General features: G+C 40.8%; 1 protein-coding gene across 1 annotated transcript; it reads left to right on the top strand.

The window, feature by feature from the left end:
* Nucleotides 1–17: 17 nt before the first annotated feature.
* LOC138975405 (sulfotransferase 1A1-like) lies at nucleotides 18–16,901 on the top strand. The gene is made up of 7 exons (XM_070348075.1): nucleotides 18–200; nucleotides 9,320–9,725; nucleotides 10,065–10,221; nucleotides 10,956–11,125; nucleotides 12,290–12,393; nucleotides 14,917–15,094; nucleotides 16,616–16,901. The coding sequence occupies exons 2-7, from the start codon at nucleotides 9,416–9,418 to the stop codon at nucleotides 16,729–16,731; spliced, it is 1,035 nt and encodes a 344-aa protein (XP_070204176.1). The 5' UTR covers nucleotides 18–200; nucleotides 9,320–9,415; the 3' UTR covers nucleotides 16,732–16,901.
* The last annotated feature ends 5,517 nt before the right edge of the window (nucleotides 16,902–22,418 follow it).

Raw genomic sequence — 22,418 nt, forward strand, 5'->3', positions numbered from 1 at the left:
ATTTACGGCAGGCGGATTTTCTCAGTTCCTGGTTGTGTACTTTTCTCTTTGGACAGTCAGTGTGTTGTTGTTTAGTGCTGAAAACACGAGGAAGGAAGTTAATCATGTTCAACGGCATTACGCAATATCGGGTTGTTTTGGCGAAGTAATATTATCATGATCAGCGCCGGTATATCTTGCACCGTCAACTCGTTTTCCAGGTAAGACACTTAGACAGTGATAGCAGACTTTCGTTGACTATGCACCAGTATTGTGTCCATGAAAATACTGTTTCCGACTCACTGAATGCTCGATTCTGTGCTATTGGGGCGTGTTGTGAGCCTAAAAGATGTCACTGTGACCGAATCTGTCGATCTAAGAGTGCGGCATTACTCGATCGAGTGAAACTGGGTCAAGAGTGAGACCAAATCTGTACGCTGTGGCGGTGTAGGTCGGTAAAAAAACAACCCAGCAAAAAAAGTGCACCGTCACTGATGTACATGAGTGCATGCTGTACTCAAATGTGTACTACATTGAGAAATTTGGTGCATTACTGAGTGGTGGCCGTTTTTACGAAAACTAACAAAGCTAAACAAACCAAAAACAACAACTGCTAAACGATATGAATTCCACTACCCTGCGTTGGCAACGCTACTAATGAATTAACAAGTCGCGTGAAGCGATATAAAAACATTTAGTCAAAATCAACACCACAAACCAATCATCGCCGAGACCTCATTCAGATAGTCTCGGCTAACCATACCGAAGACCGAGACGGGTCCTGCTCGCCGCCGCGAAGCACGCGTCCGTTGTACTTACTGAACCTATTTTCTTTCATTATGAGCATATTTTTAGAGTAAACATGACATATCTATATATTTCTGAATTCAGGAGAAGATGAAGAATACAGTGCAATCATTTTTTAATCTGTTTCTGAAAATTCGATTTTAATGACAACTTAAATGAGCAAACTAATTAACTTTTAAGCTTCCAAGCTGAAATGCAATCCCATAGTCCGGACTTCGTCGAAGATTGCCCAAAATGTCAATCAAGTGAGGGTGTGACAGTGCTGCGTCAACTTTCACAAACAGCCGGATATGTAAGGCCGAGTGGGTAAACAAACGTTATAAAACGATGCCTTATAGCTGACCACAGGAATTATATACCTACGTATGTGACCGTGGCTTCTTTTGTTAAAATCAAACGATAGTAATTGACCCCCCCCGCCAAAAAAAAAAAAAAAAAAAAAAATCGACTTCGCTAATATTTTGTCTCTGATATTTTCAGAATGTTTTGAAACGAGTGAGAACAAATTAAAGAAATCTACCGGACAGACTTCACGATACAGAATTTAAATATAATGACATACCAAGAATCATATACGCGAGTGTTGGGTAATTTATTGAATGGGGTATCTGAACGATCAATTACAATCACAGGACGTAGTTTGTATGTGGTGTAAATCCCTGGTATACGTATGTTGAAATGATGTGTTTTTATTTGAATGATTGAAACGCGTCTTTCCGATAGCTGGAAATAGCGTCATTATACGACGTTGTCGTGGGCTAAAATTAGATCCGTTTCTCAATTCGCATGATCAACACATTTCCTGGGGCATCCGAGCGATTTTAACACACAAAAATGACACAATGCAGAACAGATTCCACAAAATCACATATAAAGAAATAAAACTATTGACCGTAACATTTTTGCACAGACCTTCAAAATGTACAATTACCCCCATTTTGAAAAATGTCATCAGAAGAGGTAACAGTGGTCGTACTCTGAAAAATCTGCATGTTGAGTGATATATATGTAAGCGCTGTTTCTAAGTGTTCACAATCTGCCATGTCCGAAAGTAGTTTTTGTCGGTACGGCCAAGATCACGCCAACGCTGAGTGATGCATGATAAAAACTAGTAGCCTTACCTTGAGTACGAATGTACTGATACATGACAAAAAACAAAGATTAGGCAGGTAAAACAGTATGCTGTATTATGTGCTGGCACATGGTGCACGAATATGCTCTTTATCTTGAATGTCATAGGCCACGCTGAGATGTGTCGCATACTACTCAGTCAGCACACGCGCCGGTTTTGCAAAGGAAGGTTAGTTATCGAAATTATGCAATTTTAAAGAAAAAAAAGTGCTTAAGACTCTCATTTTCGAGATTTTTGAGGGGACGTATTTAAAGGAAAGCGCAGCGAATTTTCCTTAGTCTTTTAAACACTCGCCCTGATAATGGCCCTTCGTGGTCGGCTGGGCGTTAAGCAAACAAACAAACAAAATCCTTTAGACACACCTGAAATGTGAACCTCTACAATACCCTATAAGTATGCTAGTTATTTAAATCAAGGTAGACATAAGGCAACAGTTTCGTTAAACAGACAGACAGACAGACAGTGACACGAAAGTTACGGATAGTCTTGCAAAGTTATTTTAAGTGTAGAATTAGAGCGATGCACTTGCCCGATAAACTTGCTGGCTCACCGAAGGCTGAACATCAGTTTGGAAACACGAGCCGCTGCTGTGCAATCCAGCGCCACTGCACACAGTGTGCTCTGTTCTAGGCCCGGTTCTGTTTACACTATATACACAGGACCTATCTGACGTCATCTCGAGGCATGGCTGCGAACACCACAAGTATGCCGACGACACCCAAATAGAGGATTCTGCTCCCCCCAGTGATTTTCCAAAAGTGGTTAAAAACACTGAGCGCTGCATTGAGTCAGTTAAAGACTGGATGATAGACAATAAACTCAAGCTGAATGACTCAAAAACTGAGGTGATGCTGTCAGGCTCAAGGCATGCTTTAAATCAGATTGACTGTACTTCCCTGACAATAGGCGACACTCAGATTGTTTCCCAAACCGCTGTTAAGGACCTAGGCGTGTACCTGGACTCTGCTCTGACAATGCAAAAACACATTAGTTTTGTTTGTAAATGTGCCTTTTTTGAGTTGCGCAAGATTTCCTCTGTCAGATCATTCCTGACACTCCAAGCCACTGTTCAACTTGTCTCCTCTCTGATCCTGAGTCGACTTGACTACTGCAACTCATTGCTTGCCGGCCTCCCCACTGAAGAACTTGATCGCTTACAGAGAGTCCAGAACAGTGCTGCAAGGCTCATTCTGCAGAAGTCTAAGAAAGACCATGTCACTCCCCTACTTATCACCCTTCACTGGCTTCCTATGAAGTATAGAATCGAGTACAAGCTCGCTCTGTTAGGGTACCGCTGTTTTGAGAAATCACTTCCCCCCTATTTGTCCCATTCCCTCAGTATCTACGAGCCATCCCGTTCTCTCAGATCCTCCTCTGAAAAACTCCTTCGCATCCCCAAAACCAGGACCAAGACCTTTGGTGAAAGAACCTTTAGGTACCAGATTCCGACCGTCTGGAACTCGCTTCCAAGTTCTATCCGTGATTCCAGCAGCCTTTCCTCCTTCAAAACCCAACTCAAAACATACCTGTTTCGTAAAGCCTTTGCTTAGCCTGAGTAGACTCTCCACAACTCTATTCTGTTTTGGAACTCTCTACCCTGTATGTGCTTTATGGTCTCTTTGTCAATGGTATCTTTGTGTGTGCGCGTGCGTGCGTGCGTGCGTGTGTGTGTGTGTGTGTGTGTGTGTGTGTGTGTGTGCTTTTAACATTGTACGCTAAGTTTTGCTTAGTGCTTGGGTTCTTGGTGTTATGTCTCAGTTAAATGTATGCTTTGTATGCTTGTTGATTTGTGCTAGTTTATTCTATAATGAATTTGTAAAGCGCCTGGAGCCAATTGATGGGACTCGCGCTATAGAAAAGTTATTTATTATTATTATTATTTTATGCCTTTTGCGGTGGTTGTGACCGTGGCAGTTTTTTTCTTTTATTTTTTTCTCTGCTATATGCAGTGCACAATAAATCAGTGCAGGGCAGCGTAAGAGCCACAGCTGTGCGGGAAACTGAGTCTTAAACGCTTCGATCCCGTTGATGTTTCTTCCTACACTGACAGCCGCGAAGATATGTATCTGCTTGTTTGTTTGTTTGTTTATTTGTTGCTTAACGTCCAGCCGACTACGCAGAGCCATATCAGGACGAGGAAGGGGGGGATGAAGGGGGCCACTTGTCAAGCGATTCCTGTTTACAAATGCACTAACCCATTACTTGTGTCCCAGCAGGCTTTAGTAAAACTAAATTAATACCTACTGGAAGATTACCAGTTTCCAGTATGTTAAAATAGGCTTAACCTATCTACTGCTGGACTTACATCAGAACACTAACAGATTAAACTATACATGAATCGCGAGACAAGCGGCAAGAGAAGAGATTTTTGGAAAAAATACAGGTGAATGAGCAAGAAGGCAGAAAAAAGAAAAGAATTCATGAAGAAAAAGAGAGCATGACAGGAAAGAGGAACCAAAAATCTACCTAACAGCAAACTAGAAAGCTCCTGCGGTTCCAAAAACAGGAGGGGCTTTTAATTTCATAACCGCAGTGCCCCACTGCGGGAATATGTATCTGCATTTATATAAGACTGTCCACGATTTGTAAAACAAGCTGAGACTGTGAGCGTTACACTTTATGAACTACATGTAGAGGGTGACATGTGCAGTAGCCCAGTGGTTAAGACGTCGGCGCCTTCCATGTGGAAGGTTCGGGGTTCGGATCCTCAGTGGTGGCCTGGGGATTTGTGTGATCTCCCAGGTCAGCTTATGGGCAGACTGTTGTGCCCCCCCCCCCCCCTCAAATAAGTAACACGTACACCCCCTCACTCGTTTGTGGAGAAGTGTTACCGTATTGACAGTGTGTGTGTGTGTGTGTGTGTGTGTGTGTGTGTGTGTGTATGTGTGTGTGTGTGTGTCTCTCTCTCTCTTTCTGTCTCTCTTGTCGCGTCTCTGTCGCAGTCTCTCTGTGTCTCCTTGCGTATTGGATGAATATCATAGCTTTTACGCCGATACTGTCATTTGTCAGTTCGCCCTTGTCAAGGTTCGCGAAGAAAGACTGTGAGCGTTACACTTTATGAACGCTCAGAGAGAGAGAGAGAGAGAGAGAGAGAGAGAGAGAGAGAGAGGGGTGGGAGGGTTCTGGTTATTTAATTATAATATTAGACCAGTCTAAGCTCTCCACGTAAGGCCGAGTGGGTAAACAAACATTATAAAACGATACCTTATAGCTGACCACAGGAATTATATACCTACGTATGTGACCGTGGCTTCTTTTGTTAAAAACGTACGATACCAATTGACCCCCCCCCCCCCCCCCCCACTAAAAAAAAAAAAAAAAAAAATATCGACTTCGCTAATATTTTATCTGTGATATTTTCAGAATGTTTTGCAACAAGTGTGAACAAATTAGAGAAATCTACCGGACAGACTTTATGATACAGAATTTAAATATAATGACATACCAAGAATCATATACACGAGTGTTGGGTAATTTATTGAATGGGGTATCTGAACGATCAATTACAATCACAGGACGTAGTTTGTATGCACGGTGTAAATCCCTGGTGTACGTATGTTGAAATGACGTGTTTCAATTTGAACTATTGAAACGTGACTTTCCAATATGGCTGGAAATAGCGTAATTATACGTCGACGTTGTTGTAGGCTAAAATTATATCCGTTTCTCAATTCGCATGATCAACACATTTCCTGGGGCATCCGAGCGATTTTAACACACAAAAATGACACAATGCAGAACAGATTCCACAAAATCACATATAAAGAAATAAAACTATTAACCGTACCCCCATTTTGAAAAATGTCATCAGAAGAGGTAACAGTGGTCGTACTCTGAAAAATCTGCATGTTGAGTGATATATATGTAAGCGCTGTTGCAAAGTGTTCACAATCTGCCATGTCCGAAAGTAGTTTTTGTCGGTACGGCCAAGATCACGCCAACGCTGAGTGATGCATGATAAAACCTAATGTATCGATTGGAGATTGGATTTCCCTTCTTTGAGTCATGTGACGTCAGAGGCCGACAAAACTTTATAATTTGGCTTTTCAGGTTGACCGAAACTTCAAAGGAACTAAAAAAAAAAAAAACGTCATGTGTTTGATTGCATGTGTGTGTGCTGTTCAATGTCAAAACAACAACAAAGTGAGTACATGACGTGTGTTTTGTAGTTCCTTTGAAGTTTCGGTCAACCTGAAACGCCCAAATATGAAGCTTATGTGTTTGATTGCATACATGTGGATTGCATGCATGTGTGTGTGTGCTCGTTCAATCGTCAAAACAACAACAAAGTCATAAGTACCTGAAAGGAATTCGATCGATACATAAATGTTATTTGCGTGTTTGACCAAAATATGACATTTTACACAGATCTCGACAGTCATTGTTCACCTCGACCGCTAGCGCGGTCTCGGAGAACAATGACTGTCTCGATCTGTGTAAAATGTCATATTTTGGTCAAACACGCAAATAACGTATAGTAGCCTTACCTTGAGTACGAATGTACTGATACATGCAACAAAACAAAGATTAGGCAGGTAAAACAGTATGCTGTATTATGTGCTGGCACATGGTGCACGAATATGCTCTTTATCCCCGAGTACGCAGTACAAGGGTCCTGCAGACTTTAATTGTGTGTGTGTGTGTCTGTCTGTCTCGACTTAACAGCTTATATTCAGGGAAACTACTGGGCGCAGTACGTTCAAAAGTTGATACACTAACTTGATAATAGGTCCGATTGGTCGTATTAAAACTTCATAATGTTACCTGGGACCTAAATGCCCCAAAAAACACAAAAGCCACTCTTAACGGTGGGAGTTTTTGCGGTGGGAGGCTGGTCGCTTTGCGAACAGCCTCAGCCGAACACGTCACGGAGTGACGAGAAAAGCGTGATTTACAAGCCAGCCAGCGGGTGCGGAGATTTGGTCTCGGCAAAGAAACAACAATGCAGTGTTTGTCTCGGTGATACTGAAAGAGAGACAAGAGAGCACGAGAGAGAGCGACAGGGACACACAGTGACCAAAGTGATCCGGGTTCGATTCCCGGCATGGGCGGTCTATTTTTTTTTTTTTAATTCTTGTTTACTATTGTTTATTATGAACGTTTTAATGTTTTATTTTACTGTAATAGTTTTTTTTAATTGTGTAAAATAAATAAATAATATATATATATATTTTTTTTAATCCAAGTGATCCGGGTTCGATTCCCGGCATGGGCGGTCTATTGTTGTTTGTTTTTTTTAATTCTTGTTTTACTCTAATAATTTTTTTAATTGTGTAAAATAAATAAATATTTTTTTTTTTTTAATCCACGTGCACAAGACAAAAACTTTCATACTGGGAGAGCGTACTTGGGTCCAGCGCCAGCGTTTTTTTTTATCTTGAATGTCATAGGCCACGCTGAGATGTGTCGCATACTACTCAGTCAGCACACGCGCCGGTTTTGCAAAGGAAGGTTAGTTATCGAAATTATGCAATTTTCCCCGAGTACGCAGTACTAGGGTCCTGCAGACTTTAATTGTGTGTCTGTCTGTCTGTCTGTTCGTCTCGACTTAACAGCTTATTGCTGGGAAACTACTGGGCGCAGTTCGTTCAAAAGTTGATACACTAACTTGATAATAGGTCCGATTGATCGTATTAAAACTTCATAATGTTACCTGGGACCTAAATGCGAAATATTCCACAAAAACGACTCTTAACGGGGGGGAGGTTTGGCGGTGGGAGTACAACTGCCGTGCAGCTAATGGAACAGCCAGCTAGCTGGTGCTAATCACGTCCGCCTATGGCCAAAGTGATCCGGGATCGATTCCCGGCATGGGCGGTCTATATTTGTTTTTGTTTTTTTTTAAATTCTTGTTTACTATTGTTTATTATGAACGTTTTAATGTTTTATTTCACTCTAATAATTTTTTTAATTGTGTAAAATAAATAAATAATTTTAAATCCAAGTGACCCGGGTTCGATTCCCGGCATGGGCGGTCTATTTTTTTTAATTTATTTTTTATTTTTTATTCTTGTTTACTTGCGTGCGTGTACCACTGCGCGAGGAGTATAGGCATTTGAGTTCACTGGCGAATGTCAGATTTGTTGGCTTGGAGGAAAGCGTTTCCGACTATGGCCAAAGGGATCCGGGTTCGATTCCCGGCATGGGCGGTCTATTTTTTAAATTTTTTTTTAAATTTTTTTAAAAAATAAATTCTTGTTTACTATTGTTTATTATGAACGTTTTAATGTTTTATTTTACTCTAATAATTTTTTTAATTGTGTAAAATAAATAAATAATTTTTTTATTTTTTTTTTTTATCCAAGTGATCCGGGTGAAAAGCGATTCGTCTATGGCCAAAGTGATCCGGGTTCGATTCCCGGCATGGGCGATCATTTTTTTTTTTTTTTTTTTATAAATTCTTGTTTACTATTGTTTATTATGAACGTTTCCTTGTTTTATTTTACTCTAATAATTTTTTTAATTGTGTAAAATAAATAAATATATATATATATATTTTTTAAATCCACGTGCACAAGACAAAAACATTCATACTAGGGGAGCGAGCCAGTCTGAAGAGTACTCGGGTCCAGCGCCAGCGTTTTTTATAAAGAAAAAAAAGTGCTTAAGACTCTCATTTTCGAGATTTTTGAGGGGACGTATTTAAAAGACTAAGGAAAATTCGCTGCGCTTTCCTTTAAACACTCGCCCTGATAATGGCCCTTCGTGGTCGGCTGGGCGTTAAGCAAACAAACAAACAAAATCCTTTAGACACACCTGAAATGTGAACCTCTACAATACCCTATAAGTATGCTAGTTATTTAAATCAAGGTAGACATAAGGCAACAGTTTCGTTGTGCAAACTCTACTTCGTGTCAGACACTATCATTTTAATTTTTTTTATTGACCTTTCTATTTTTCAGTGTGGGCAAATTATTTTTCGTCAAACTAGAAGACGAAACCCGTGAGAAGTTAGGTACTCAAATCTGCAATCTGGCAAATGCGTGCAAGTTTCATCGCTCTCAGGGGGGAACAAGTAGGACGAACAGATAAAACAAAGACAAGGCATGGCGTATCAATAGCCTGCAAAGATTAATCTGATTACCGATGTGACCTTGCACATGTGCTTAATGCATGTGTGTACACAGTCATGTTCTTTAAACAGTGAGTGCACCAGCCATGAATGGATTACAGGATCTTTGGTCTTTTGCTTGCGTATACACACGAAGGAGGATAATGCACTAGCAGGTCTGCACATGCGTTTACCTGGGAGATCGGAACAATCTCCACCCTTAACCCACCAGGCGCGGCCAGGATTCGAACCCACGACCTTCCGCTTGGGAGGCTGACGTCTTACCCCCTAGGCCACTGCGTCCGTCCAACCTTTCCAAACAAAATATGTTACCTGCTTCTCTTTTCCAGGAATCAAACAGTCACTAGATTCACTCAGCTAAGGAAACAGAGAACTGTACACTTCGGTGCGACAGTGCACTAAACGGAACGAAAGGTCAACCAAACATGTCTGCCCCAACGCCGGATGATACCTCGAAGATGAGGTGCACAGAAACTGATGACAGCACAAACCAGAAGAACGCAGGAACGGATGACGCAAGCAAAGACAGCACCCTAGCGGCGGGAGGAAAAGAGAAGGGAGCTCTGGACACAGAGGAAGACGCAACGACCGGAATTCGAGGGGAAATCGTCGTGGTGAACGGAGAGAAATTCCACAAGCTTCCTCTGAGCATCTCCACGGAGGAGCACCTCAACAACCTCAAGAACATGCGCATGAGACACGATGACATCATCATCGCAGCTTTTCCAAAGTCAGGTGAGTGACGCAACTCCTTCGCTCTCGAATCAAACTAATTTCTCCAAAACAGACAGCGTTACAAAATCGCACCTGGACCTAAGTTCACATCTTTTTCCTTTACTGTTCTTGATAAGCATGTAAACTCTTAAAACTCATATATAAACCATACTACGCAAGTGCTAACTTGCCCATTCTCTGACCACATGCACCGCTCTCTCGACACCCAATTCGTTTTCTCTCACATTATGGCGTATGCTCAAACCTTCCTTTGTAAATTGTTGCTTATTTAAAGCGGTGGTTGGCTTTCCAATCTGCGACAGATGGGGTCAGTTTTTTGGGTGTTTTTTTTGCGTGCAGGCACCCACTGGCTGTGGGAGGTGGTGCACATGCTGACGTCAGGCAAGGTGGAGTACGAGTCACGGGCCAAGGAACACCTCATGCTGGAGTTCAACGAAGTGGAACACTTTGACGTCATGCCTTCGCCCAGGATCATCAACACTCATTTCTTGCTCAGGTACCGTTGCTTTGTGATACTTGGCTTTCCTCTCTTCCTATCTTAAAAATGTATTATCTAAGGGGCCATGTTGGGGAACATTTTCTGGCGAATTGGACCATCGAAAGTCCAAGGAGATTCGCTCTGCTGTATTTTAGATATACATGGAATGATTTGGTCGAAAATGCTCCTTAACTATGCTGATCAATTCAATACATTTTAATCGGCGAGCGGTTTTCTGAAGCCAAACTCACTCATAAATAATATAAGTCCTGACTGCCGTTTATGGTCATGTTTTACTTCGGTAGGCTACGCCTTCGCCAAAGCCGGGTTTTTGTCATAGCCGGCGTCTCGCCTTGCACCTTTGTCTGCCTTAGTGATGAAGTACACACCCATAACCTCAAAATGAAGAAAGAAATAAAAGGAAAGACATAAATAAATGTATACCTGAATCAAAACCATAGATGTTGTCTACTCAGTTCTGTTTACGTCAGAGGTTACGCTTTGGCATCATGTGCTTCTTTGTTTGTGACTGCAAGGAACTCCCAGCGGGCTACAACAAGCGTTAAGTGGTTGTTGTTTTGTTCTATAATGTGTGCACATCCATCATTCTTAACGTAACCTTACCATCATGATGAAGTGAGCGACTGTCGGACGGAAATGTGTTAAAGAACTTACCCAAACTGGTTGCTGTTGTGTTTTCTCTTTGTTTTGATGTGTGCACAGCATCTTTCTTGGAATACTCACTCGTGCAGGTATCTGTCCCAAGAAACGGACAGCAAGAAAGCGCGCGTGCTGCACGTGCTGAGAAACCCCAAGGACATCGCTGTGTCCTTCTACTACCACCTGCAGCGCTCCAGGGGCATCAAGAGCATGACCTTCTCCGAGTTCGCCCAACAATTCATGCAAGGAGGGTCTCTGCCAGGTGCGATACGGATGGTTCAATCATTTCTTGTACAGTCAGGGAACTCGTGGCAAGGAAACTCAATAATACTTCACTTTTGTGAACAAATTATCATTTTCTCAGAGTTAGCCACGAGTCTCCAGACTATGCGTATTGTTTTTTATTTTATTTTTTTCCTCATAATTTTTTTTTAATTTTTAAATTTTTTTTTAATATATTTTATTTCCTTTATATACACATAAACACAGCATAACATACATCATACACCGAGTTTATCAACAAAGCGCATACACACGTACATACCTAGACAAGACACAGACATAGACAGTAGGGTGGGTTGTTGAAAAGACAGGGGATATAGAAGGGGGGGGGGACTGAGGTTGTGGGGGGGGGGGGGGAGGGGGGGTAACTGAGGTTGGGGGAGGGGAGGGAGGTAGGTGGGGACGGTGGTCACAATTTAGCCTCCAAGTATACATGGGGTTTAATTATCAGCATAAAAGTACTGTATAACCTGTTATGAGTAAATGGGTCAGGGGGTATCACATTAAAAAATGTTCGTACGAAATCAATCAATACAATTATCCTATAGCATCAATGAAAAAAGTGTCTATATAAACACCACTCTTTTTTAAATTTACCATAATAATTATTTACACTAGCATTATACTTTTCAATCAAAAACCTTTGTTTGACAATTTTCACATTGTTGGTCAAGTGGACATTTTTTTATTTTCGCTGTAGATTCAAGGACACTACGGCGGCTAATCTGCAGAATGTGTGAGCATAATTATGTTGTTAGTAGTTAATTTATTGAAAGCACAGTCTTTCCATTTAAATGATTCGTTCCACCATCTGAGGCGCTTGCATGGGACAAGGCAACCCCTTGACTTAGACATCTACCAGAGATTTACAGCCTGAATAATTTCTTTCGCTGATTTCCGCACGTGCAGATTGGGAAGTTGTGTGTGTGTGTGTGTGTGTGTGTGTGTGTGTGTGTGTGTGTGTGAATCTGCGGAATTTATTCATGAACAAATTCTGCACTTCACAGGATGTTTTGATTTTGCTGGTATGTTACCAGGTGGAGGGATGGTCATATCCTTTGTAAAAACCTGGATAGATTTGAGATGGTGAGCGGAATAGGTTAACACGGGAAGGAATGTGCTTTTAATTGCCAAATGGTTTCAGGTAACTTCTTGGATTACTTCGCCTACCTACCGGAGATGGAAAAATGGCAGAAGGAACATCCCGACGTGCCTTTCATGAACATTTATTTTGAGGACATGAAAAAGGTCTGCTTTCATGTACATGAGCTATGTTAAAGTCTGTCCTTTTCACATTTAGTCAAGTTTTGACTAAATGTTTTAACATAGAGGGGGAATCGAGACGAGGGTCGTGGTGTATGTGTGTGTCTGTGCGTGTGTGTGTGTAGAGCGATTCAGACCAAACTACTGGACCGATCTTTATGAAATTTTACATGAGAGTTCCTGGGAATGATATCCCCGGAAGTTTTTTTCTTTTTTTCGATAAATACCTTTGATGACGTCATATCCGGCTTTTTGTAAAAGTTGAGGCGGCACTGTCACACCCTCATTTTTCAATCAAATTGATTGACATTTTGGCCAAACAATCTTCGACGAAGGCCGGACTTCGATATTGCATTTCAGCTTGGTGGCTTAAAAATTAATTTATGACTTTGGTCATTAAACATCTGAAAATTGTAAAATAATTTTTCTTTTATAAAACGATCTAAATTTACGTTCATCTTATTCTTCATCATTTTCTGATTCCAAAAACATATAAATATGTTATATTTGGATTAAAAACAAGCTCTGAAAATTAAAAATATAAAAATTATGATCAAAATTAAATTTTCGAAATCAACTTAAAAACACTTTCATCTTATTCCTTGTCGGTTCCTGATTCCAAAAACATATAGATACGATATGTTTGGATTAAAAACACGCTCAGAAAGTTAAAACGAAGAGAGGTACAGAAAAGCGTGCTATCCTTCTCAGCGCAACTACTACCCCGTTCTTCTTGTCAATTTCACTGCCTTTGCCACGAGCGGTGGACTGACGATGCTACGAGTATACGTTCTTGCTGAAAAATTGCATTGCGTTCGGTTTCATTCTGTGAGTTCGACAGCTACTTGACTAAATGTTGTGTTTTCGCCTTACGCGACTTGTTTTATTTCTTGGTCCCTTTTCCTCTCTCTGTCTCTGTCTGCCTGTTAAGTTCTCTGCTTGTGTTCGCACGTAGGCTATATGGTTATATTTGCGTATCTTTGTTGTTGTTGTTGTTGTTGTTGGTTGTTGCTTTTTGGGTCCAGCGGACCATATAGGCCAAATCAAGACCCCACAAGTTTACCATTACACGTATTTAAATTAAACCAATTTTACTAAACAAAATTAGGAACGTCACCCGAAGGGAACATGAAAGCTAAATCTTCTTCTTCTTCTTCTACGTGGGTGGGCTAAAACCCCCACGTATACTCGTGTTTTTTGCACGAGTGGAATTTTACGTGTATGACCGTTTTTACCCCGCCATTTAGGCAGCCATACGCCGCTTTCGGAGGAAGCATGCTGGGTATTTTCGTGTTTCTATAACCCACCGAACTCTGACATGGATTACAGGATCTTTTCCGTGTGCACTTGGTCTTGTGCTTGCGTGTACACACGAAGGGGGATAAGGCACTAGCAGGTCTGCACATAAGTTGACCTGGGAGATTGGGAAAATATTCACCCTTAACCTACCAGGCGGCCGCGAGCCGGGATTCGAACCCTCGACCTTCCGATTAAGAGGCCGACGTCTTACCACCATGCCACAGCGCCCGTCGAAAGCTAAATCGAAACCGTACGTCTCAAGGATTTTTAAAAGATTCAAATCTTAGGCGTATCTTTGAAGGCGTTCATTGTTCGTATTGACGGTTCTGCGCGTGGTCAATTTCTTCTTTCTCTGGGAAAAAGGTCGTAAAGCTTGACATTATTTGGACGAAGACGACTTCGCAAAGCTCGCTGCACGAAGCTTTGGCACTGAATTTTTGTTTGTTTGCTTAACGCCCAGCCGACCACGAAGGGCCATATAAGGGCGGTGCTGCTTTGACATTTAACGTGCGCCACACACAAGACAGAAATCGCAGCACAGGCTTCATGTCTCACCCAGTCACATTATTCTGACACCGGACCAACCAGTCCTAGCACTAACCCCATAATGCCAGACGCCAGGCGGAGCAGCCACTAGATTGCCAATTTTAAAGTCTTAGGTATGACCCGGCCGGGGTTCGAACCCACGACCTCCCGATCACGGGGCGGGCGCCTTACCACTAGGCCAACCGTTTGGCACTGAATTATTGGTTACGAAGTCGACCTCGGGCTCAATGAAGCACAACCTAAAGGGTGCTTTGGCTTACAGGGCTCCCCACGAACGCCTCTCCCAGAGGGTCCCGGAACCCCCACTTTGATGTTTTAGAGGGTCCATGGACCCCCTCAGGGGAGTTTTAGAGGGTCCAAATCTCTAGGGGCCTTAAATTCAAAGTCTGCCAATGTGCCCCTGAGTGTGTGTGTGTGTGTGTGTGTGTGTGTGCGCGCGCATAAATTTAAGTGACAACAACAGTCTGAAAACAGTACCAAGGGTACGCACGATAACGTTAATATAGGGCGTCCTTGGACCCGCTCTTTTTAGTTTTAGTGCTTTCCGGGACCCCCCTCAATACATTTCTAGTACGTGTTTTCGGCTTTTAGTGTGTATAGGACGCAGGAACGCGCTGTATGGGGAGCCCTGGCTCAACTTTTTTTTTTAAATCCTCCTTGCAGCATCCAGCGGAGGAGATAAAGAGAACGGCCAAGTTTCTGGGCCTGGAACCATCAGACAGTCTTTGTGCCGACATTGCTGAGGCCTGCTCTTTCAACAAACTGAAAACTGCTGACGAGAGCAAGCACAACCCTGTCAAGCACTTGTTCAAAGATAGCAAACCAGAGTTCTACAGAAAAGGTGAGCCTGTACTCGTTCAGGTATGGTATGCCGTTGTTGTTTTTAATGTTTTTACATTTAGTCAAGTTTTGACTAAATGTTTTAACATAGAGGGGGAATCGAGACGAGGGTCGTGGTGTATGTGTGTGTGTGTGTAGAGCGATTCAGAGTAAACTACTGGACCGATCTTTATGACATTTTACATGAGAGTTCCTGGGTATGATATCCCCAGACGTGTTTTTCATTTTTTTGATAAATGTCTTTGATGACGTCATTTCCGGCTTTTTGTAAAAGTTGAGGCGGCACTGTCACACCCTCATTTTTCTATCAAATTGATTGAAAATTTTGCAAAGCAATCTTCGACGAAGGCCGGACTTTGGTATTGCATTTCAGCTTGGTGGCTAAAAAATTAATTGATGACTTTGGTCATTAAAAATCTGAAAATTGTAATTAAATTAATTTTTTTATAAAACGATCTAAAATTACGTTCATCTTATTCTTCATCATTTTCTGATTCCAAAAACATATAAATATGTTATATTCGGATTAAAAACAAGCTCTGAAAATTAAAAATATAAAAATTATGATCAAAATTAAATTTCCGAAATCGATTTAAAAACAATTTCATCTTATTCCTTGTCGGTTCCTGATTCCAAAAACATATAGATATGATATGTTTGGATTAAAAACACGCTCAGAAAGTTATAACAAAGAGAGGTACAGAAAAGCGTGCTATACAGCACAGCAAAACCACTACCGCGCTAAACAGGCTCGTCAGTTTCACTGCGTTTTGCACGAGCGGCGGACTACGGTCATTGTGAAAAAATGCAGTGCGTTCATTTTCGTTCTGTGAGTTCCACAGCTTGACTAAATGTAGTAATTTCGCCTTACGCGACTTGTGTTTTCTTTACTAGCGCCTCGAACTAGACGCGCGCGCGCACACACACACATGCACATGCACACACACACAATCTCTCTCTTTCTCGGTCTCTCTTGCATGCGCTGTCTCTCTCTCTCTCTCTATTTCTCACAAGATTTGGTTTTTTGTTTTAAATATAACTTTAATTGTTTGCAACAAAATTCATTTTGTACTTAATTTCGTTAACATATATATAATAATAATAATAATAATGAGAATATTTACATGGCACAAATCCTTAAACAGTTCTAAGCACCTCACACAAAAACATACATAAATAAAATATTCTGTACACAAATAATAATACACATATACTTACACACTTTACAAAGTTTGAACCTACATAATTCCAAGTCAAATAATTATATTCACATCGAAATAAACTAATACAATATATATATGCTTAGCAGTTCGATATCTTGCCATTCCTACTCTGAAATCATTGTAAAATATTAAAGAAAAGAGCAGAAAAAAATCAAATTTCGCATTGAGTGGCTGTCACACCAGGAACAGCGAACACGAGCCACTTATTCTTGTCTTTTCTGTATTTTCTTACAATTTGAAAAAAACAACAATGTATGATGTTTTCACTTCTGTCATAGCTTTTGTTGTATTTTTTTCAGGTGAAATAGGAGACTGGAAGAACCATTTCACAGTGGCACTAAGCGAACATTTTGATGCAGTTATTGCAGACAAACTAAAGGGCTGTGTCTGTGCAAGTAAATTTACATATGCATAAGGTCGACAAAAAAAATATTGGTTTAGGGTAACGTGACCAAAAAAAATAGGGTCGGTAGGTCGGCTTTGTTTTTAATTTTTTTTTTTTTAAGATTTAGTCGAGTTCAAAGGAGGTTACTTCCCTTAGTCTCGGTATGGTTCGCAAAATTTGCCAAAAGTTTTTTTTTTTTTTAAGAAATGAAAAAAAGTTGTAGGGTCGGCGGAAAAAAATAGGGTCGGTCGGGTTACCCTAACCCAACATATTTTTGGGGGGGCCTAAGGAACGTTCATGCGTACCAGCCAAAACTTTTTCACGGAAGCACTAAGCGAACAATTCCACGCACTTCTTGGAGACAAACAAAAAGAGCTAATCAACAATGCTTGAAAAATGTGTCTTAAGGTCGGTTTTGAAAGAGGAGAGCGACTCACTGTTTCTGACACTGTAGGACAGTTCATTACAGATGATGGGACCAAAGTGAGAGAAACTGCGGAAACCATATGTTGCTTTCGTTTGAACCGGATAACTTTGAAGCGCGGAGTGAGGTCTGGGCAACGTTGATTACTTCCCGTCATCAGTTGGGCCCCACACACAAAAATGTTGGTTTAGGGTAACCTAAGTGACCAAAACAAATAGGGTCGGTAGGTAAGTTTTTTTGTTTTTTTAAATTTTATTTAAAATTTAGTTAACCTGTCGAAGCCGCCATTGCAACTGTCACGTGTGATGTCGAGTTCAAAGGAGGTTACTTCCCTTACTCTAGGTATGGTTCGCAAAATGTGCCAAAAGTGTTTTTTTTGGGTTTTTTTATGAAAAAAAAGTTTTAGGGTCGGCGGGAACAAAATAGGGTCGGTCCCTAACCTTTTTTTTTGGTTTGGCCTCAGCAACATAGACTGTTTTGCCTTCATCACTGACGTGTGCATAATCATAATGTAAATACGTGTTTAATCGCTCATTTTAACCCTTTATTCTTGTCGCCTGAGCGATACGATGTGGTGCTAGAAATGATTTTCCATCTTTGTGTAAACGTAAAAATAAACATTCAAGTTTTATCTTCTCGTGTTTTCTCATCAAGGTGTGTGTGTGTGTGTGTGTGTGTGTGTGTGTGTGTGTGTGTGTGTGTGTGTGTGTGTGTGTGTCAGCATCAAGTAATGTGCTGGCATCACTTCACACCCCCCGCGGGTTAGGGGGAGTCCCATATTGGTTGGGACTAGAAAGAATTTACCCGATGCTACCCAGCATGTCGTAAGAGGCGACTAACGGTTCTGTTTCTTCTCTTCTTTTGTCTTATTTCTGCCTTACCAGTCCTTTCACCTATATTTCCTTTCAAGAAAACTCTCCCTACTATTCCCTGCAGTTTTCCAATTCTTTTCTTGTTGTCTTATTTCTACCTGACTGGATCCATCACCTTTATTTCACTTACCAAAAGTCTTCTTTTCCACATCCTTATTTCTCTGCACCCCGCATGTCGTATGAGGCGACTAACGGATTCTGTTTCTCCTTTAACCCTTGTTAAGTGGTTCTTGTATAGAATATAGTCAATGTTTGTAAAGATTTTAGTCAAGCAGTATGTAAGAAATGTTTAGTCCTTTGTACTGGAAACTTGCATTCTCCCAGTAAGGTCATATATTGTACTACGTTGCAAGCCCCTGGAGCAATTTTTTGATTAGTGCTTTTGTGAACAAGAAACACCGTCTTAACAAGTGGCTCCATCCCATCTCCCCCCTATCCCATCTCCCCCCTTTCCCTCGTCGCGATATAACCTTCGTGGTTGAAAACGACGTTAAACACCAAATAAAGAAAAGAAAGAAAGCATCACTTCACAATGGTGCCAGTGTGTATCGATCGACAGAGGGGCGGATTTGTCCCTCAGCAGTGGAAGTGCGGAGATAAGCAGTGTATAAAGAGATCATGTCTCGTGGTTGGTTGCTTGTTGAAGTCCCCTCAACTTATTTAGCTATCGTGTTTCTGTGGACTGCGAAAGTGTGTGTGTGTGTGTGTGCAAGTGTCAAGTTATATTCAGGCATCATTTCACAATGGTGCCAGTGTGTATCGATCGACAGAGGGGCGGATTTATCCCTCAGGACAGTATGGAAAGCCGTTTGGCTCATAACCATTACACGTGTAATAAATAATTCATACTTGTGTAATAAATAATTTATACACGTGTATTTATTTCTTGCACGTGTATAAATTATTTACTGCACGTGTAATTTATCTTTTTTCTTATGCTATGGAAAAGCCGTTTGGCTCATAACCATTACACATGCAATAAATAATTCATACACGTGTATTTAATCATTTCTTACACGTGCATGAAATATTTATTACACGTGTATTTAATCATTTCTTACACGTGCATGAAATATTTATTACACGTGTATTTAATCATTTCTTACACGTGTATGAATTATCTATTACACGTGTATTAATCATTTAGTCCACGTGCATTAATCATTTATTACACGTGTATTAATCATTTATTATACGTGTATTAATCATTTTTTACACGTGTAATGGTTATGAGCCAAATGGTTTTCCATAGGACAGTGGTGGCAATGTCACGATAGACAGTGTATAACGAGATCATGTCTCGTTGTTGGTTGGTTGGCTGTTCATGTCCCCTCAACCTATTTAGCTATCGACGTGTTTCTCTGGACTGTACGTACACGTGTGTGTGTGTGTGTGACTTTCACAGATGTTGCTGGTGAGTTGATCGGAGTGGACCAGTCAGCCATAAGCTTTGCCCTGCAAAGGGTACCAGATGGTTGGTTGCTTATTTTTGTTTAATTTCTCTTCAGGCAGGTTTCACGGTAATCAGACTCTTTGATGTGTGTAAACTTTGCCTTGAAATTACTTGCTTACTGTGTTGATTTTCATCATTTTTTCTGCTTGGCATGAGTAAGTATGGTATTTGCAATACAAAAAAATAAATAAAAGCTAAAATGTTTGTGTTTGAGCAATTATTTGAGCGAGTTTTTCGAAGCGAACGTGTGAATCCTGACAGACACCATTTCCTTCTGTCACATGACCCCATCTCAAAGTGTGATTCAAGCAGACACGAAATATCACACAAAACATATGATAATGGGGTTATTAATTCAATTAATACACAAGGTTAGTCTCTGACTAGATAAAATAGGGAAAAAATATCAAATGGGAGCATAAAACCGTTTCTGGAAAAATTTTCAATCGCCACCGAAAGTGTCTGTCAGTAAAAAAAACACGTGCTTTGTTTGCAAAGCAAAGCCTAATTTTACACATCGCGTGCTTTTGTCTGTTATTCTTGCTTGTGAACATCATTTTATTGATGTTCTTCACTGGAAAGCAGGTGTATCATCAACAGTATCACAAAATCGCAAAGAATGAACATTTTTGTTGTGATCCGACCGGTGTCTGTAGACGGAATCACACGTTCGGCAAACTTCGTTTTTAACGGAAATAACCGAGCCTTTCATCGGAAACGACGTTTCAACCGCTTCATATCGTCTGCAGGAAGAAAAAGAGGAATGCGATACCCAGTAAGTAAAACATTTAATCGTTTTTAGTGCCTTTTGATCAAGTTTTGTTGCGTCTGTCAGCAACGTTCGGCAACCCAACGTTCGGCACAGCGACGCGCGCATACGGATTTGCAGCATTTGCATTCGGAAAGTGAGGGATTTGTGAGTTCGTTTGCATAATTTCAATCGCTAGTAGGTTTTCCCTTCGTCTCCCATTGTTGTGTTTGCATGTTATTGGCATTTCATTGTGTAAATTGAAAGTTTGTGAGTAACAGTAGTACAATCTGTCGAACGTTGGCGACGCTGACAGACGCAAATATCGAACGTTGCCTTCAATGACAGAAGGGCTTGGCGATCATACTTTCGATTCGTAGGAACACAATATGGAGACAGCAATGTGCGCTCGTTACCACAACGGTCATGAACCGGTGTAACACGAAATTTTTACTCCACGAAAAATTGACTCCGGAGTAAACTTCCAGTAAAAATCTTGTACGAAAAAAGAACTCCACAAGGAACTAAATTTTTACTCCCCAAATATTTACTCCCAGTAAACATCTCGTACGAGAAACTTAGGGTCTACTCCTTCGTTTATAATTCGCGCAATATCCCATTTACGTGCAATCCCGTTTTGCCGCCGTCCCATTTTGGCGACATTTCACAAGCCAAGCGTCATCTTACTATCGCATCCCATTTTGGCGCAATCCCGTTTCGCCGCTATCCCATTTTTTTTATTTTTTATTTTTTATTTTTACATTTAGTCAAGTTTTGACTAAAATAATGTTTTAACGTAGAGGGGGAATCGAGACGAGGGTCGTGGTGTATGTGTGTGTGTCTGTCTGTGCGTGTGTATGTGTGTGTGTGTAGAGCGATTCAGACCAAACTACTGGACCGATCTTTATGACATTTGACATGAGAGTTCCTGGGAATGATATCCCCGGATATTTTTTTTTATTTTTTTCGATAAATACCTTTGATGACGTCATATCCGGCTTTTTGTAAAAGTTGAGGCGGCAGTGTCACACCCTCATTTTTCAATCAAATTGATTGAAATTTTGGCCAAGCAATCTCTGACGAAGGTCGGACTTCGGTATTGCATTTCAATTTGGTGGCTTACAAATTAATTGATAACTTTGGTCATTGAAAACCTGAAAATTGTAAAAAAAAAAAAATTGTTTTTAAAACGATACAAATTTACATTCATCTTATTCTTCATCATTTTCTGATTCCAAAAACATATAAATATGTTATATTCGGATTAAAAACAAGCTCTGAAAATTAAAAATATAAAAATTATTATTAAAACAAAATTTCCGAAATCGATTTAAAAACAATTTCATCTTATTCCTTGTGGGTTCCTGATTCCAAAAACATATAGATGTGATATGTTTGGATTAAAAACACGCTCAGAAAGTTAAAAAGAATAGAGATAGAAAAGCGTGCTATCGATCCTTCTCAGCGCAACTACTACCCCGCTCTTCTTGTCAATGTCACTGCCTTTGCATCGAGCGGTGAACTGACGATGCTACGAGTATACGCTGTTGCTGTAAAAATGCAGTGAGTTCAGTTTCATTCTGTTAGTTCGACAGCTTGACTAAATGTTGTACATGAACAAAGTATGCAAACCAGATGATCCAGCGACGTCCTTCCCAATTTATGTCCAATGGACGTCTACCCACAACACGCCACTGGATGCCGCGTGGTCAGCCAACCATGTGGTGCCAGTCGTGAAAACCAGGTTCTTTGTCCCACAAAGAGACATTCAAGTTTGGGACTTTGTGACCGCTGACTTTGTCAGCATGGATGGAAAGGTGGAGAGATACAGGGCGGTGATCATCCCCAAGTCAACCCATTTCCCCGATGGGCCAGATCGAGAGGAGATTTGTGTGAAGTGTTTGCGCGCAAAAGACAATGAGAGATACTATGTCTTTCCTAATGTTGATGACATTTCATGCTTGCCAATGGCTCAGATAAAAAAAATCCCACCAACCAACCATGAACAACAGGGGGGATTACTTTTTTTGACATGTGATCAAGTCTCATTTGAGCGTTCACAGTGTTACCTGAGAATAGCACACCCCCTTGAATTGGGAACAAAGAAAAAGCGTTGTATATATGCATTTTTGAATGCTTTTCTAAAGTCATAAGTTCATTATTTGTGATTTTTTTTTTTATGGATTGTTTTGCTGAATACATGCAGTTAAGAAATTGACC

Source organism: Littorina saxatilis, linkage group LG9, assembly GCF_037325665.1.
Source record: "Littorina saxatilis isolate snail1 linkage group LG9, US_GU_Lsax_2.0, whole genome shotgun sequence".
NCBI lineage: Eukaryota > Metazoa > Mollusca > Gastropoda > Littorinimorpha > Littorinidae > Littorina > Littorina saxatilis.

Bases quoted from the DNA above. Each gene is read 5' to 3' on its own strand.
- LOC138975405 (XM_070348075.1), top strand. From the start codon at position 9,416: ATGTCTGCCCCAACGCCGGATGATACCTCGAAGATGAGGTGCACAGAA. The intron at 11,126-12,289 runs GTGCGATACGGA...AAATGGTTTCAG, and splicing joins GCAAGGAGGGTCTCTGCCAG to GTAACTTCTTGGATTACTTC. The intron at 12,394-14,916 runs GTCTGCTTTCAT...TCCTCCTTGCAG, and splicing joins ATTTTGAGGACATGAAAAAG to CATCCAGCGGAGGAGATAAA.